The sequence below is a fragment of the Oncorhynchus kisutch genome, linkage group LG2, assembly GCF_002021735.2.
Source record: "Oncorhynchus kisutch isolate 150728-3 linkage group LG2, Okis_V2, whole genome shotgun sequence".
NCBI classification, from domain to species: domain Eukaryota; kingdom Metazoa; phylum Chordata; class Actinopteri; order Salmoniformes; family Salmonidae; genus Oncorhynchus; species Oncorhynchus kisutch.
The window spans coordinates 77596984-77615446 of NC_034175.2; the positions used below are offsets into that span (position 1 = coordinate 77596984).

The 18463-nt window shown below is 47.2% G+C and overlaps 1 protein-coding gene across 1 annotated transcript in view; it reads left to right on the forward strand.

Annotated features, from left to right (window-relative positions):
- LOC109886111 (bone morphogenetic protein receptor type-2) overlaps window positions 1-18463 on the forward strand; it is a 117180-nt gene that overhangs the window by 86751 nt on the left and 11966 nt on the right. The window contains exons 12-13 of the mRNA XM_031801720.1: window positions 15111-16027; window positions 16709-16805. Coding sequence (XP_031657580.1) covers window positions 15111-16027; window positions 16709-16805 — 1014 coding nt within the window. The remainder of the gene's footprint in view (window positions 1-15110; window positions 16028-16708; window positions 16806-18463) is intronic.

An 18463-nucleotide genomic window follows, 5' to 3' on the forward strand; every position in this document is an offset into this window, starting at 1 on the left:
GTCTGACAGGCAATATTCCTCTAACTAGTCTCTTTCTGACAGGTGGTATTCCTCTCCTCTAACTAGTCTCTGTCTGACAGGTGGTATTCCTCTAACTAGTCTCTGTCTGACAGGTGGTACTCCTCTAACTAGTCTCTGTCTGACAGGTGGTATTCCTCTCCTCTAACTAGTCTCTGTCTGACAGGTGATATTCCTCTCCTCTAACTAGTCTCTGTCTGACAGGTGGTATTCCTCTCCTCTAACTAGTCTCTGTCTGACAGGTGGTATTCCTCTAACTAGTCTCTGTCTGACAGGTGGTATTCCTCTAACTAGTCTCTGTCTGACAGGTGGTATTCCTCTCCTCTAACTAGTCTCTGTCTGACAGGTGGTATTCCTCTAACTAGTCTCTGTCTGACAGGTGGTATTCCTCTCCTCTAACTAGTCTCTGTCTGACAGGTGGTATTCCTCTAACTAGTGTCTGTCTGACAGGTGGTATTCCTCTCCTCTAACTAGTCCCTGTCTGACAGGTGGTATTCCTCTAACTAGTCTCTGTCTGACAGGTGGTATTCCTCTAACTAGTCTCTTTCTGACAGGTGGTATTCCTCTAACTAGTCTCTGTATGCTGTCTGACAGGTGGTATTCCTCTAACTAGTCTCTGTCTGACAGGTGGTATTCCTCTAACTAGTCTCTTTCTGACAGGTGGTATTCCTCTAACTAGTCTCTGTCTGACAGGTGATATTCCTCTAACTAGTCTCTGTCTGACAGGTGATATTCCTCTAACTAGTCTCTGTCTGACAGGTGGTATTCCTCTCCTCTAACTAGTCTCTGTCTGACAGGTGGTATTCCTCTAACTAGTCTTTTTCTGACAGGTGGTATTCCTCTAACTAGTCTCTGTCTGACAGGTGGTATTCCTCTCCTCTAACTAGTCTCTGTCTGACAGGTGGTCTTCCTCTCCTCTAACTAGTCTCTGTCTGACAGGTGGTATTCATCTAACTAGTCTCTGTCTGACAGGTGGTATTCCTCTAACTAGTGTCTGTCTGACAGGTGGTATTCCTCTCCTCTAACTAGTCTCTGTCTGACAGGCAATATTCCTCTAACTAGTCTCTGTCTGACAGGTGATATTCCTCTAACTAGTCTCTGTCTGACAGGTGGCATTCCTATAACTAGTCTCTGTCTGACAGGTGGTATTCCTCTAACTAGTCTCTGTCTGACAGGCAATATTCCTCTAACTAGTCTCTGTCTGACAGGCAATATTCCTCTAACTAGTCTCTGTCTGACAGGTGGTATTCCTCTCCTCTAACTAGTCTCTGTCTGACAGGTGGTACTCCTCTAACTAGTCTCTGTCTGACAGGTGATATTCCTCAAACTAGTCTCTGTCTGACCGGTGGTATTCCTCTCCTCTAACTAGTCTCTGTCTGACAGGTGGTACTCCTCTAACTAGTCTCTGTCTGACAGGTGGTATTCCTCTAACTAGTGTCTGTCTGACAGGTGATATTCCTCTAACTAGTCTCTGTCTGACAGGTGGTATTCCTCTAACTAGTGTCTGTCTGACAGGTGGTATTCCTCTAACTAGTCTCTGTCTGACAGGTGGTATTCCTCTCCTCTAACTAGTCTCTGTCTGACAGGTGGTATTCCTTTAACTAGTCTCTGTCTGACAGGTGGTATTCCTCTAACTAGTCTCTGTCTGACAGGTTGTATTCATCTCCTCTAACTAGTCTCTGTCTGACAGGTGGTATTCCTCTAACTAGTGTCTGTCTGACAGGTGGTATTTCTCTAACTAGTCTCTGTCTGACAGGTGGTATTCCTCTAACTAGTCTCTTTCTGACAGGTGGTATTCCTCTAACTAGTCTCTTTCTGACAGGTGGTATTCCTCTAACTAGTCTCTGTATGCTGTCTGACAGGTGGTATTCCTCTAACTAGTCTCTGTATGCTGTCTGACAGGTGGTATTCCTCTAACTAGTCTCTGTCTGACAGGTGGTATTCCTCTAACTAGTCTCTTTCTGACAGGTGGTATTCCTCTAACTAGTCTCTGTCTGACAGGTGATATTCCTCTAACTAGTCTCTGTCTGACAGGTGATATTCCTCTAACTAGTCTCTGTCTGACAGGTGGTATTCCTCTCCTCTAACTAGTCTCTGTCTGACAGGTGGTATTCCTCTAACTAGTCTTTTTCTGACAGGTGGTATTCCTCTAACTAGTCTCTGTCTGACAGGTGGTATTCCTCTCCTCTAACTAGTCTCTGTCTGACAGGTGGTCTTCCTCTCCTCTAACTAGTCTCTGTCTGACAGGTGGTATTCATCTAACTAGTCTCTGTCTGACAGGTGGTATTCCTCTAACTAGTGTCTGTCTGACAGGTGGTATTCCTCTCCTCTAACTAGTCTCTGTCTGACAGGCAATATTCCTCTAACTAGTCTCTGTCTGACAGGTGATATTCCTCTAACTAGTCTCTGTCTGACAGGTGGTATTCCTCTAACTAGTCTCTGTCTGACAGGTGGTATTCCTCTAACTAGTCTCTGTCTGACAGGCAATATTCCTCTAACTAGTCTCTGTCTGACAGGCAATATTCCTCTAACTAGTCTCTGTCTGACAGGTGGTATTCCTCTCCTCTAACTAGTCTCTGTCTGACAGGTGGTACTCCTCTAACTAGTCTCTGTCTGACAGGTGATATTCCTCAAACTAGTCTCTGTCTGACCGGTGGTATTCCTCTAACTAGTCTCTGTCTGACAGGTGGTATTCCTCTAACTAGTCTCTGTCTGACAGGCAATATTCCTCTAACTAGTCTCTGTCTGACAGGTGATATTCCTCTAACTAGTCTCTGTCTGACAGGTGGTATTCCTCTAACTAGTCTCTGTCTGACAGGTGGTATTCCTCTAACTAGTCTCTGTCTGACAGGTGATATTCCTCTCCTCTAACTAGTCTCTGTCTGACAGGCAATATTCCTCTAACTAGTCTCTGTCTGACAGGTGGTATTCCTCTAACTAGTCTCTGTCTGACAGGTGATATTCCTCTCCTCTAACTAGTCTCTGTCTGACAGGCAATATTCCTCTAACTAGTCTCTGTCTGACAGGTGGTATTCCTCTCCTCTAACTAGTCTCTGTCTGACAGGTGGTATTCCTCTCCTCTAACTAGTCTGCCGAAATTGTTGCCACCCCTATTACTAGCCTGTTCAACCTCTCTTTCGTGTCGTCTGAGATTCCCAAAGATTGGAAAGCAGCTGCGGTCATCCCCCTCTTCAAAGGGGGGGACACTCTTGACCCAAACTGCTACAGACCTATATCTATCCTACCGTGCCTTTCTAAGGTCTTCGAAAGCCAAGTCAACAAACAGATTACCGACCATTTCGAATCTCACCATACCTTCTCTGCTATGCAATCTGGTTTCAGAGCTGGTCATGGGTGCACCTCAGCCACGCTCAAGGTCCTAAACGATATCTTAACCGCCATCGATAAGAAACATTACTGTGCAGCCGTATTCATTGATCTGGCCAAGGCTTTCGACTCTGTCAATCACCATATCCTCATCGGCAGACTCGACAGCCTTGGTTTCTCAAATGATTGCCTCGCCTGGTTCACCAACTACTTCTCTGATAGAGTTCAGTGTGTCAAATCGGAGGGTCTGCTGTCCGGACCTCTGGCAGTCTCTATGGGGGTGCCACAGGGTTCAATTCTTGGACCGACTCTCTTCTCTGTATACATCAATGAGGTCGCTCTTGCTGCTGGTGAGTCCCTGATCCACCTCTACGCAGACGACACCATTCTGTATACTTCCGGCCCTTCTTTGGACACTGTGTTAACAACCCTCCAGGCAAGCTTCAATGCCATACAACTCTCCTTCCGTGGCCTCCAATTGCTCTTAAATACAAGTAAAACTAAATGCATGCTCTTCAACCGATCGCTACCTGCACCTACCCGCCTGTCCAACATCACTACTCTGGACGGCTCTGACTTAGAATACGTGGACAACTACAAATACTTAGGTGTCTGGTTAGACTGTAAACTCTCCTTCCAGACCCATATCAAACATCTCCAATCCAAAGTTAAATCTAGAATTGGCTTCCTATTTCGCAACAAAGCATCCTTCACTCATGCTGCCAAACATACCCTTGTAAAACTGACCATCCTACCAATCCTCGACTTTGGCGATGTCATTTACAAAATAGCCTCCAATACCCTACTCAACAAATTGGATGCAGTCTATCACAGTGCAATCCGTTTTATCACCAAAGCCCCATATACTACCCACCATTGCGACCTGTACGCTCTCGTTGGCTGGCCCTCGCTTCATACTCGTCGCCAAACCCACTGGCTCCATGTCATCTACAAGACCCTGCTAGATAAAGTCCCCCCTTATCTCAGCTCGCTGGTCACCATAGCATCTCCCACCTGTAGCACACGCTCCAGCAGGTATATCTCTCTAGTCACCCCCAAAACCAATTCTTTCTTTGGCCGCCTCTCCTTCCAGTTCTCTGCTGCCAATGACTGGAACGAACTACAAAAATCTCTGAAACTGGAAACACTTATCTCCCTCACTAGCTTTAAGCACCAACTGTCAGAGCAGCTCACAGATTACTGCACCTGTACAAAGCCCACCTATAATTTAGCCCAAACAACTACCTCTTTCCCAACTGTATTTAATTTTAATTAATTAATTTATTTTGCTCCTTTGCACCCCATTATCTTTTTATTTCTACTTTGCACATTCGTCCATTGCAAAACTACCATTCCAGTATTTTACTTGCTATATTGTATTTACTTTGCCATCATGGCCTTTTTTGCCTTTACCTCCCTTCTCACCTCATTTGCTCACATTGTATATAGACTTGTTTATACTGCATTATTGACTGTATGTTTGTTTTTACTCCATGTGTAACTCTGTGTCGTTTTATCTGTCGAACTGCTTTGCTTTATCTTGGCCAGGTCGCAATTGTAAATGAGAACTTGTTCTCAACTTGCCTACCTGGTTAAATAAAGGTAAAATAAAATAAATAAATAAAAGGTGGTATTCCTCTCCTCTAACTAGTGTCTGTCTGACAGGTGGTATTCCTCTAACTAGTCTCTGTCTGACAGGTGGTATTCCTCTAACTAGTCTCTATCTGACAGGTGGTATTCCTCTCCTCTAACTAGTCTCTGTCTGACAGGTGGTATTCCTCTAACTAGTCTCTATCTGACAGGTGGTATTCCTCTCCTCTAACTAGTCTCTGTCTGACAGGTGGTATTCCTCTAACTAGTCTCTGTCTGACAGGTGGTATTCCTCTCCTCTAACTAGTCTCTGTCTGACAGGTGGTATTCCTCTAACTAGTCTCTGTCTGACAGGTGGTATTCCTCTAACTAGTCTCTGTCTGACAGGTGGTATTCCTCTCCTCTAACAAGTCTCTGTCTGACAGGTGATATTCCTCTAACTAGTCTCTGTCTGACAGGTGGTATTCCTCTAACTAGTCTCTATCTGACAGGTGGTATTCCTCTCCTCTAACTAGTCTCTGTCTGACAGGTGGTATTCCTCTAACTAGTCTCTGTCTGACAGGTGGTATTCCTCTCCTCTAACTAGTCTCTGTCTGACAGGTGGTATTCCTCTAACTAGTCTCTGTCTGACAGGTGGTATTCCTCTAACTAGTCTCTGTCTGACAGGTGGTATTCCTCTCCTCTAACAAGTCTCTGTCTGACAGGTGATATTCCTCTAACTAGTCTCTGTCTGACAGGTGGTATTCCTCTAACTAGTCTCTATCTGACAGGTGGTATTCCTCTCCTCTAACTAGTCTCTGTCTGACAGGTGGTATTCCTCTAACTAGTCTCTGTCTGACAGGTGATATTCCTCTAACTAGTCTCTGTCTGACTGGTGGTATTCCTCTAACTAGTCTCTGTCTGACAGGTGGTATTCCTCTAACTAGTCTCTGTCTGACAGGTGATATTCCTCTCCTCTAACTAGTCTCTGTCTGACAGGTGGTATTCCTCTCCTCTAACTAGTCTCTGTCTGACAGGTGGTATTCCTCTAACTAGTCTCTGTCTGACAGGTGGTATTCCTCTCCTCTAACTAGTCTCTGTCTGACAGGTGGTATTCCTCTAACTAGTCTCTGTCTGACAGGCAATATTCCTCTAACTAGTCTCTGTCTGACAGGTGATATTCCTCTAACTAGTCTCTGTCTGACAGGTGGTATTCCTCTAACTAGTCTCTGTCTGACAGGTGGTATTCCTCTAACTAGTCTCTGTCTGACAGGTGATATTCCTCTCCTCTAACTAGTCTCTGTCTGACAGGCAATATTCCTCTAACTAGTCTCTGTCTGACAGGTGGTATTCCTCTAACTAGTCTCTATCTGACAGGTGGTATTCCTCTCCTCTAACTAGTCTCTGTCTGACAGGTGGTACTCCTCTAACTAGTCTCTGTCTGACAGGTGATATTCCTCAAACTAGTCTCTGTCTGACCGGTGGTATTCCTCTAACTAGTCTCTGTCTGACAGGTGGTATTCCTCTAACTAGTCTCTGTCTGACAGGCAATATTCCTCTAACTAGTCTCTGTCTGACAGGTGATATTCCTCTAACTAGTCTCTGTCTGACAGGTGGTATTCCTCTAACTAGTCTCTGTCTGACAGGTGGTATTCCTCTAACTAGTCTCTGTCTGGCAGGTAATATTCCTCTCCTCTAACTAGTCTCTGTCTGACAGGCAATATTCCTCTAACTAGTCTCTGTCTGACAGGTGGTATTCCTCTAACTAGTCTCTATCTGACAGGTGGTATTCCTCTCCTCTAACTAGTCTCTGTCTGACAGGTGGTATTCCTCTAACTAGTCTCTGTCTGACAGGTGATATTCCTCTCCTCTAACTAGTCTCTGTCTGACAGGCAATATTCCTCTAACTAGTCTCTGTCTGACAGGTGGTATTCCTCTCCTCTAACTAGTCTCTGTCTGACAGGTGGTATTCCTCTCCTCTAACTAGTCTCTGTCTGACAGGTGGTATTCCTCTAACTAGTCTCTGTCTGACAGGTGGTATTCCTCTCCTCTAACTAGTCTCTGTCTGACAGGTGGTATTCCTCTAACTAGTCTCTGTCTGACAGGTGGTATTCCTCTCCTCTAACAAGTCTCTGTCTGACAGGTGATATTCCTCTAACTAGTCTCTGTCTGACAGGTGGTATTCCTCTAACTAGTCTCTATCTGACAGGTGGTATTCCTCTCCTCTAACTAGTCTCTGTCTGACAGGTGGTATTCCTCTCCTCTAACTAGTCTCTGTCTGACAGGACGGTATTCCTCTAACTAGTCTCTTTCTGACAGGTGGTATTCCTCTAACTAGTCTCTATCTGACAGGTGGTATTCCTCTCCTCTAACTAGTCTCTGTCTGACAGGTGGTATTCCTCTAACTAGTCTCTGTCTGACAGGTGATATTCCTCTAACTAGTCTCTGTCTGACAGGTGGTATTCCTCTAACTAGTCTCTGTCTGACAGGTGGTATTCCTCTAACTAGTCTCTGTCTGACAGGTGATATTCCTCTCCTCTAACTAGTCTCTGTCTGACAGGTGGTATTCCTCTCCTCTAACTAGTCTCTGTCTGACAGGTGGTATTCCTCTAACTAGTCTCTGTCTGACAGGTGGTATTCCTCTCCTCTAACTAGTCTCTGTCTGACAGGTGGTATTCCTCTAACTAGTCTCTGTCTGACAGGCAATATTCCTCTAACTAGTCTCTGTCTGACAGGTGATATTCCTCTAACTAGTCTCTGTCTGACAGGTGGTATTCCTCTAACTAGTCTCTGTCTGACAGGTGGTATTCCTCTAACTAGTCTCTGTCTGACAGGTGATATTCCTCTCCTCTAACTAGTCTCTGTCTGACAGGCAATATTCCTCTAACTAGTCTCTGTCTGACAGGTGGTATTCCTCTAACTAGTCTCTATCTGACAGGTGGTATTCCTCTCCTCTAACTAGTCTCTGTCTGACAGGTGGTATTCCTCTCCTCTAACTAGTCTCTGTCTGACAGGTGGTATTCCTCTAACTAGTCTCTGTCTGACAGGTGGTATTCCTCTCCTCTAACTAGTCTCTGTCTGACAGGTGGTATTCCTCTCCTCTAACAAGTCTCTGTCTGACAGGTGATATTCCTCTAACTAGTCTCTGTCTGACAGGTGGTATTCCTCTCCTCTAACTAGTCTCTGTCTGACAGGTGGTATTCCTCTCCTCTAACTAGTCTCTGTCTGACAGGTGGTATTCCTCTAACTAGTCTCTGTCTGACAGGTGGTATTCCTCTCCTCTAACTAGTCTCTGTCTGACAGGTGGTATTCCTCTAACTAGTCTCTGTCTGACAGGTGGTATTCCTCTCCTCTAACAAGTCTCTGTCTGACAGGTGATATTCCTCTAACTAGTCTCTGTCTGACAGGTGGTATTCCTCTAACTAGTCTCTATCTGACAGGTGGTATTCCTCTCCTCTAACTAGTCTCTGTCTGACAGGTGGTATTCCTCTAACTAGTCTCTGTCTGACAGGTGGTATTCCTCTAACTAGTCTCTTTCTGACAGGTGGTATTCCTCTAACTAGTCTCTGTATGCTGTCTGACAGGTGGTATTCCTCTAACTAGTCTCTGTCTGACAGGTGGTATTCCTCTAACTAGTCTCTTTCTGACAGGTGGTATTCCTCTAACTAGTCTCTGTCTGACAGGTGATATTCCTCTAACTAGTCTCTGTCTGACAGGTGATATTCCTCTAACTAGTCTCTGTCTGACAGGTGGTATTCCTCTCCTCTAACTAGTCTCTGTCTGACAGGTGGTATTCCTCTAACTAGTCTTTTTCTGACAGGTGGTATTCCTCTAACTAGTCTCTGTCTGACAGGTGGTATTCCTCTCCTCTAACTAGTCTCTGTCTGACAGGTGGTCTTCCTCTCCTCTAACTAGTCTCTGTCTGACAGGTGGTATTCATCTAACTAGTCTCTGTCTGACAGGTGGTATTCCTCTAACTAGTGTCTGTCTGACAGGTGGTATTCCTCTCCTCTAACTAGTCTCTGTCTGACAGGCAATATTCCTCTAACTAGTCTCTGTCTGACAGGTGATATTCCTCTAACTAGTCTCTGTCTGACAGGTGGCATTCCTATAACTAGTCTCTGTCTGACAGGTGGTATTCCTCTAACTAGTCTCTGTCTGACAGGCAATATTCCTCTAACTAGTCTCTGTCTGACAGGCAATATTCCTCTAACTAGTCTCTGTCTGACAGGTGGTATTCCTCTCCTCTAACTAGTCTCTGTCTGACAGGTGGTACTCCTCTAACTAGTCTCTGTCTGACAGGTGATATTCCTCAAACTAGTCTCTGTCTGACCGGTGGTATTCCTCTCCTCTAACTAGTCTCTGTCTGACAGGTGGTACTCCTCTAACTAGTCTCTGTCTGACAGGTGATATTCCTCTAACTAGTCTCTGTCTGACAGGTGGTATTCCTCTAACTAGTGTCTGTCTGACAGGTGATATTCCTCTAACTAGTCTCTGTCTGACAGGTGGTATTCCTCTAACTAGTGTCTGTCTGACAGGTGGTATTCCTCTAACTAGTCTCTGTCTGACAGGTGGTATTCCTCTCCTCTAACTAGTCTCTGTCTGACAGGTGGTATTCCTTTAACTAGTCTCTGTCTGACAGGTGGTATTCCTCTAACTAGTCTCTGTCTGACAGGTTGTATTCATCTCCTCTAACTAGTCTCTGTCTGACAGGTGGTATTCCTCTAACTAGTGTCTGTCTGACAGGTGGTATTCCTCTAACTAGTCTCTGTCTGACAGGTGGTATTCCTCTAACTAGTCTCTTTCTGACAGGTGGTATTCCTCTAACTAGTCTCTGTATGCTGTCTGACAGGTGGTATTCCTCTAACTAGTCTCTGTATGCTGTCTGACAGGTGGTATTCCTCTAACTAGTCTCTGTCTGACAGGTGGTATTCCTCTAACTAGTCTCTTTCTGACAGGTGGTATTCCTCTAACTAGTCTCTGTCTGACAGGTGATATTCCTCTAACTAGTCTCTGTCTGACAGGTGATATTCCTCTAACTAGTCTCTGTCTGACAGGTGGTATTCCTCTCCTCTAACTAGTCTCTGTCTGACAGGTGGTATTCCTCTAACTAGTCTCTGTCTGACAGGTGGTGGTGTCTCCAAGTGGCCCCACACCTCTCCAAACTGTGGGTTTCAGTGAGAGGACTAACTGGTGTCTCCAAGTGGGGACACACCTCTCCAAACTGTGGGTTTCAGTGAGAGAACTAACTGGTGTCTCCAAGTGGGGACACACCTCTCCAAACTGTAGGTTTCAGAGAGAGGACTAGCTGGTGTCTCCAAGTGGTCCCACACCTCTCCAAACTGTGGGTTTCAGTAAGCGGATTAACTGGTGTCTCCAAGTGGGGACACACCTCTCCCAACTGTGGGTTTCAGTGAGAGGATTAACTGGTGTCTCCAAGTGGGGACACACCTCTCCAGACTGTGGGTTTCAGTGAGAGGACTAACTGGTGTCTCCAAGTGGGGACACACCTCTCCAAACTGTGGGTTTCACAGAGAGGACTAACTGGTGTCTCCAAGTGGGGACACACCTCTCCAAACTGTGGGTTTCAGTGAGAGGATTAACTGGTGTCTCCAAGTGGGGACACACCTCTCCAAACTGTGGGTTTCAGAGAGAGGACTAACTGGTGTCTCCAAGTGGTCCCACACCTCTCCAAACTGTGGGTTTCAGAGAGAGGACTAACTGGTGTCTCCAAGTGGTCCCACACCTCTCCAAACTGTGGGTTTCAGTGAGAGGATTAACTGGTGTCTCCAAGTGGGGACACACCTCTCCAAACTGTGGGTTTCACAGAGAGGATTAACTGGTGTCTCCAAGTGGGGACACACCTCTCCAAACTGTGGGTTTCAGTGAGAGGATTAACTGGTGTCTCCAAGTGGGGACACACCTCTCCAAACTGTGGGTTTCAGTGAGAGGACTAACTGGTGTCTCCAAGTGGGGACACACCTCTCCAAAGTGTTCGCACTTCCTTAGTTATTTCAATGCACTTTTATGACTCAAGGAAAGAGCCTTCAGCTACAAGTTGTCTTTTTGACCTCTCCTAGCTGGGCCATTGAGGAACTAGAGCAAGCACACTGGCAGTAGTTTGGAACACAGCCCTGCATCCATGGCATCACACAATTACTGTTGTTGTTCACGCGATCCAAATACATCCCGCTATAAATCACAACCTAGGTCAGGTGGGCATCATTTCAAAGCCTGTTGTATTGCCAACATGATTAGCTAGTTTTCTTCACAGTAGACAAATATACCCAGGGTATGACACCATGTCATCTGGTAACTGTACATCAACCAGGCTCATTCTGTTCAGAACAACCCAGGGAATGAGACCATGTCATCTGGTAACTGTACATCAACCAGGCTCATTCTGTTCAGAACGACCCAGGGAATGACACCATGTCATCTGGTAACTGTACATCAACCAGGCTCATTCTGTTCAGAACAACCCAGGGAATGACACCATGTCATCTGGTAACTGTACATCAACCAGGCTCATTCTGTTCAGAACGACCCAGGGTATGACACCATGTCATCTGGTAACTGTACATCAACCAGGCTCATTCTGTTCAGAACAACCCAGGGAATGACACCATGTCATCTGGTAACTGTACATCAACCAGGCTCATTCTGTTCAGAACAACCCAGGGAATGACACCATGTCATCTGGTAGCTGTACATCTAGCATGGTGATCATAAACGTTGACTATAAACATAATGACAGAAGTTTTATCATATGGAAATGTGAAGTGGTGTGTTTGGACTCACGGGTGTTTGGCTTGCTTGTATGACATCAAAGCGGTATTTATTATAATCCAATCCAGTCTCATCTTTCGAAATATGTTATATAAACAAAATTTGTGGATCCGGCTATTTCAGCCACACCCGTTGCTGACAGGTTTATAAAATCGAGCACACAGCCATGCAATCTCCATAGACAAACATTGACAGTAGAATGGCCTTACTGAAGAACTCAGTGACTTTCAACATGGCACAGTCATAGGATGAAACCTTTCCAACAAGTCAGTTTGTCAAATTCCTACCCTGCTAGAGCTTAACGGGTCAACTGTAAGTGCTGTTACTGTGAAGTGATAATGTCTGGGAGCAACAACGGCTCAGCTGGTAAGTGGTAGGCCACACAAGCTCACAGAACGGGACCGCCGAGTGCTGAAGCGTGTAGCATCGGTTGCACCACTCACTACCAAGTTTCAAACTGCATCTGGAAGCAACATCAGCACAAGAACTGTTCGTTGGAAGCTTCATGAAATGGGTTTCCATGGCCGAGCAGCCGCATAACAAACCTAATATCACCATGCACAATGCCAAGCATCGGCTGGAGTGGTGGAAAGCTCGCCGCCATTGCACTCTGGAGCAGTGGAAACGCGTTCTGTGATGAATCACGCTTCACCATCTGGCAGTCCAACGGATGAATCTGGGTTTGGCGGATGCCAGGAGAACGCTACCTGCCCCAATGCATAGTGCCAACTGTAAAGTTTGGTGGAGGAGGAATAATTGTCTGGGGCTGTTTTTCATGGTTTAGGCCCCTTAGTTCCAGTGAAGGGAAATCTTAACACTACAGCATACGATGACATTCTAGATGATTCTGTGCTTCCAACAGTTTGGGGAACGACCTTTCCTGTTTCAGCATGACAATGTCTCCGTGCGAGAGAGGGAGAGAGAGAGAGAGACTCTCGTTAAAGATGAAGCCCATGATTTAGCATGAGATGTTGGACCAGCTTCTGGTGATGTAGTGCTTATGGAGTCCTCTTTATTTACTGCAGTCCCCTCAGTCTCCTGAGTCTCCTCAGTCTCCTCAGTCCCCTCAGTCCCCTCAGTCTCCTCAGTCTCCTCAGTCCCCTCAGTCCCCTCAGTCTCCTCAGTCCCCTCAGTCCCCTCAGTCTCCTCAGTCCCCTCAGTCCCCTCAGTCTCCTCAGTCTCCTCAGTCCCCTCAGTCTCCTCAGTCTCCTCAGTCCCCTCAGTCTCCTCAGTCCCCTCAGTCTCCTCAGTCCCCTCAGTCCCCTCAGTCTCCTCAGTCTCCTCAGTCCCCTCAGTCCCCTCAGTCCCCTCAGTCTCCTCAGTCCCCTCAGTCTCCTCAGTCTCCTCAGTCCCCTCAGTCTCCTCACTCCCCTCAGTCCTTTCAGTCCCCTCAGTCCCCTCAGTCTCCTCAGTCCCCTCAGTCTCCTCACTCCCCTCAGTCCCCTCACTCCCCTCACTCCTCTCAGTCCCCTCAGTCTCCTCACTCCCCTCAGTATCCTCACTCCCCTCAGTCCCCTCAGTCTCCTCAGTCTCCTCAGTCCCCTCAGTCTCCTCACTCCCCTCAGTCCTCTCAGTCCCCTCACTCCCCTCAGTCCCATCAGTCCCCTCAGTCCTCTCAGTCCCCTCACTCCCCTCAGTCCTCTCAGTCCTCTCAGTCCCCTCAGTCCTCTCAGTCCCCTCAGTCCCCTGTGCAACCCATATACAGGTACTGTTCAACCCATATACAGGTATATAGAGGTACTGTTCAACCCATATACAGGTACTGTTCAACCCATATACAGGTACTGTTCAACCCATATACAGGTACTGTTCAACCCATATACTATACAGGTACTGTTCAACCCATATACAGGTATATACAGGTACTGTTCAACCCATATAACAGGTATATACAGGTACTGTTCAACCCATATACAGGTATATACAGGTACTGTTCAACCCAATATACAGGTATATACAGGTACTGTTTCAACCCATATACAGGTATATACAGGTACTGTTCAACCCATATACAGGTACTGTTTCAACCCATATACAGGTACTGTTCAACCCATATACAGGTATATACAGGTACTGTTCAACCATATACAGGTATATAGAGGTACTGTTCAACCCATATACAGGTATATACAGGTACTGTTCAACCCATATTCAGGTTATATACGGTACTGTTCAACCCATATACAGGTACTGTTCAACCCATATACAGGTACTGTTCAACCCATATTCAGGTATATACAGGTACTGTTCAACCCATATACAGGTACTGTTCAACCCATATTCAGGTATATACAGGTACTGTTCAACCCATATACAGGTATATACAGGTACTGTTCAACCCATATACAGGTATATACAGGTACTGTTCAACCCATATACAGGTACTGTTCAACCCATATACAGGTATATACAGGTACTGTTCAACCCATATACAGGTACTGTTCAACCCATATACAGGTATATACAGGTACTGTTCAACCCATATACAGGTATATACAGGTACTGTTCAACCCATATACAGGTACTGTTCAACCCATATACAGGTATATACAGGTACTGTTCAACCCATATACAGGTATATACAGGTACTGTTCAACCCATATACAGGTATATACAGGTACTGTTCAACCCATATACAGGTATATACAGGTACTGTTCAACCCATATACAGGTATATACAGGTACTGTTCAACCCATATACAGGTATATACAGGTACTGTTCAACCCATATACAGGTATATACAGGTACTGTTCAACCCATATACAGGTATATACAGGTACTGTTCAACCCATATACAGGTACTGTTCAACCCATATACAGGTATATAGAGGTACTGTTCAACCCATATACAGGTATATACAGGTACTGTTCAACCCATATACAGGTATATAGAGGTACTGTTCAACCCATATACAGGTATATACAGGTACTGTTCAACCCATATACAGGTACTGTTCAACCCATATACAGGTATATAGAGGTACTGTTCAACCCATATACAGGTATATAGAGGTACTGTTCAACCCATATACAGGTATATACAGGTACTGTTCAACCCATATACAGGTATATACAGGTACTGTTCAACCCATATACAGGTATATACAGGTACTGTTCAACCCATATACAGGTACTGTTCAACCCATATACAGGTATATAGAGGTACTGTTCAACCCATATACAGGTATATACAGGTACTGTTCAACCCATATACAGGTACTGTTCAACCCATATACAGGTATATAGAGGTACTGTTCAACCCATATACAGGTACTGTTCAACCCATATACAGGTATATAGAGGTACTGTTCAACCCATATACAGGTACTTGTAGGGCTACTAAAGTATTTATTTATCTTGTATTTGTAATTAATACATGATTTATTTGTTATGTTGTTACAACTAGGTGGTGCTGTGTTGGTGCCGGTGTGTCTGCAGCTGACCCAGGAGGACTTGGAGAGCACCAAACTGGACCCTAAAGAGGTTGACAAGAACCTGAAAGAGTCTTCTGATGAGAACCTTATGGAGCACAGCCAGAAACAGTTCTCTGCTCCAGACCCCCTCAGCTCTGGGTCTTCCTCCCTGCTCTACCCTCTCATCAAGCTGGCTGCGGAGGTGACTGGGGTCGGGCCTGGGGCCCAGGGAGGGTCTGGGACCGGGGCCAGTAGGATGGGGGACCCACCAGCTACTATGCTTCCCCTGCCCAAACAGCAGAACCTCCCCAAGCGGCCTAGCAGCCTACCACTCAGCACCAAGGCCAAGCAGAGCCCTGGTTCCTCCAGGCTGAAGCAGGGCTCTGGTTCCTCCAGGCTGAAGCAGGGCCCTGGTTCCTCCAGGCTGAAGCAGGTAGAAACGGGCGTGGCCAAGATGAACACGGTCGCCCCGGCAGCAGAGTCACACCTGGTTACCGTCACCAACAATGGAACAACCGGGGTTGGGGTGGATGGGGTGTGGAGCGTGTTGGTCGTCAATGGCTATCTGAACGGAGGTGTGGCCTCTTCATCTGGAGGCGGGGCTCCGTACGGGATGACCAATCTGGCGGGCTTCCAGAGTGAGGTGGGCGGAGTAGCCCCGCTGTTACAGACCCAACTCAGCGGAGAGGACAGTCGACTCAACATCAACTCCAGTCCTGATGAACATGAACCGCTGTTAAGGAGAGAGCAGCCCGCCCCATGTGACCAGAGACCAACCAATCACCTGGCGGGACGCACCAACACCAACAACAACAACAACAGTCTGGTAGACCTGGCTAGCAGAGGGATCACGTGTCCACCTGTAGAGGCACAGCCTGAGCACTTTGCTTCTGCCCCCACCCCTAAACCTGTCTCTGTCCCTACCCCTAAACCTGTCTCTGTCCCCACCCCTAAACCTGTCTCTGTCCCTACCCCCACCCCTAAACCTGTCTCTGTCCCTACCCCTAAACCTGTCTCTGCCCCCACCCCTAAACCTGTCTCTGTCCCTACCCCCACCCCTAAACCTGTCTCTGTCCCTACCCCCACCCCTAAACCTGTCTCTGCCCCTACCCCCACCCCTAAACCGGTCTCTGCCCCTACCCCCACCCCTAAACCTGTCTCTGTCCCTACCCCCACCCCTAAACCTGTCTCTGTCCCTACCCCCACCCCTAAACCTGTCTCTGTCCCTACCCCTAAACCTGTCTCTGTCCCTACCCCCACCCCTGTCCCTGCCTCTGTCCCTACCCCCACCCCTGTCCCTGCCTCTGTCCCTACCCCCACCCGTGTCCCTGTCTCTGTCCCTACCCCCACCCCTAAATCTGTCTCTGTCCCTCACCCTGTCCCTGCCTCTGTCACTCCTCCTGTCCCTGCCCCTGTCTCTGTCACTCCCCCTGTCCCTGTCTCTGTCACTCCCCCTGTCCCTGCCCCTGTCCCTACCACTCCCCCTGTCCCTGCCCCTGTCACTCCCCCTATCTCTGTCCATCTCCCTGTCTTTGCCTCTCTACCAGCAACAACAGTCCCAGAGCCCCAGCAGGAGGCCCCTGTACACCAGGAGGCTGCCCAGCTCCGACAGCCCAAACCCAGACGACCTGAGAGACCCTGCTCCCTGGAGCTCTCTGCTTCTTTCTCTTCACACAACAGCTCCTCAGGTGAGAAGAGAACACACCACACATCTCTCACTGACCTGTTTCACCCTCTATAACCACTGTGATTATTATTTGGCCCTGCTGGTCATCTATGAACATTTGAACACCTTGTCCATGTTCTGTTATAATCTCCACCCGGCACAGCCAGAAGAGGACTGGCCACCCCACATAGCCTGGTTCCTCTCTAGGTTTCTTCCTAGGTATTGGCCTTTCTAGGGAGTTTTTCCTAGCCACCGTGCTTCTACACCTGCATTGCTTGCTGTTTGGGGTTTTAGGCTGGGTTTCTGTACAGCACTTTGAGATATCAGCTCATGTAAGAAGGGCTATATAAATACATTTGATTGATTGATTGCACTACATAGGGAATAGGGTGCCATTTGCGACACAACCGAAGTGTTTCGATTGGATGTGGGAAGGGAAGGAAATTCCATAGAGTTGATAAGGATTCAGTAGGAGACGAACAACATGAGGGGAGATGAATGGGAGGAGATCCCAGCCAGATGTCTCTATAGCTGTGAGGAGGTTTTAGCCAGATGACTCTATAGTTGTGTCTCAGTAGGAGACCAACACCCGCTGGGGAGCCAGGCCCAGCCGCTTTGGAGACAGGCCCAGCCGATTTGGAGCCAGGCCCAGCCCCTTTGGAGCCAGGCCCAGCCGCTTTGGAGACAGGCCCAGCCGCTTTGGAGCCAGGCCCAGCCGCTTTGGAGACAGGCCCAGCCGCTTTGGAGCCAGGCCCAGCCGCTTTGGAGACAGGCCCAGCCGCTTTGGAGCCAGGCCCAGCCGCTTTGGAGACAGGTCCAGCCGCTTTGGAGACAGGCCCAGCCGCTTTGGAGACAGGTCCAGCCGCTGGGGAGCCAGGTCCCAGGTCCAGCCGCTGGGGAGCCAGGTCCCAGGTCCAGCCTATCAGAATGAGTTTTTCCCCACAAAAGGGCTTTAATACTCAGCACTCCCCTCTTCAGACAATCCTACAGTCGAAGAAGCCGGATGTGAAGGTCCTGGGCCGGCATGGTAACTCGTAGTCTGCAGTTTTGAGGGCAGTTGGATGTACTGCCAAATTCTTGAAATCGACTTTGGTGGCGGCTTATGGTAGAGAAATTAACATTCAATCCTCTGGCAACAGCTCCGTTGGGCAGTCAGCATTCCAACTACACGCTCCCTCAATTTGAGACATCTGTGGCATTATGTTGTATGACAAAGCTGCACATTTTAGAGCGGCCTTCTATTGTCCCCAGCACAAGGTGCCCCTGTGTGATTATCCTGCTGTTTAATCAGCTTCTTGATATGCCACACCTGTCAGGTGGATAGATTATCTTGGCAAAGGAGAAATGCTCACTAAGAGGGATGTAAACAAATTTGTGCACAACATTTGAGACGAGTGATATGGAAAATTTCTGGGATCTTTTATTTCAGCTCATGAAACATGGGATTAATCATTTACATTTTTGTTCATTATAGGTCTCTACTTATGACCAGGGTCCATAGAACTGAGCTTTAGTCAAAAGTAGTGCACTCCATAGGGAACAGGTTGCCATTTGGGATGCAGACCTATGACCTAGCCTGATCCCAGGTCTGTTTGCGCTGTCTTGTTAATGACTATAGGGAGTTGGCAAGACAGCACAAACAGATCTGAGACCAGGCTATATCTGACCTAGTACAGATCT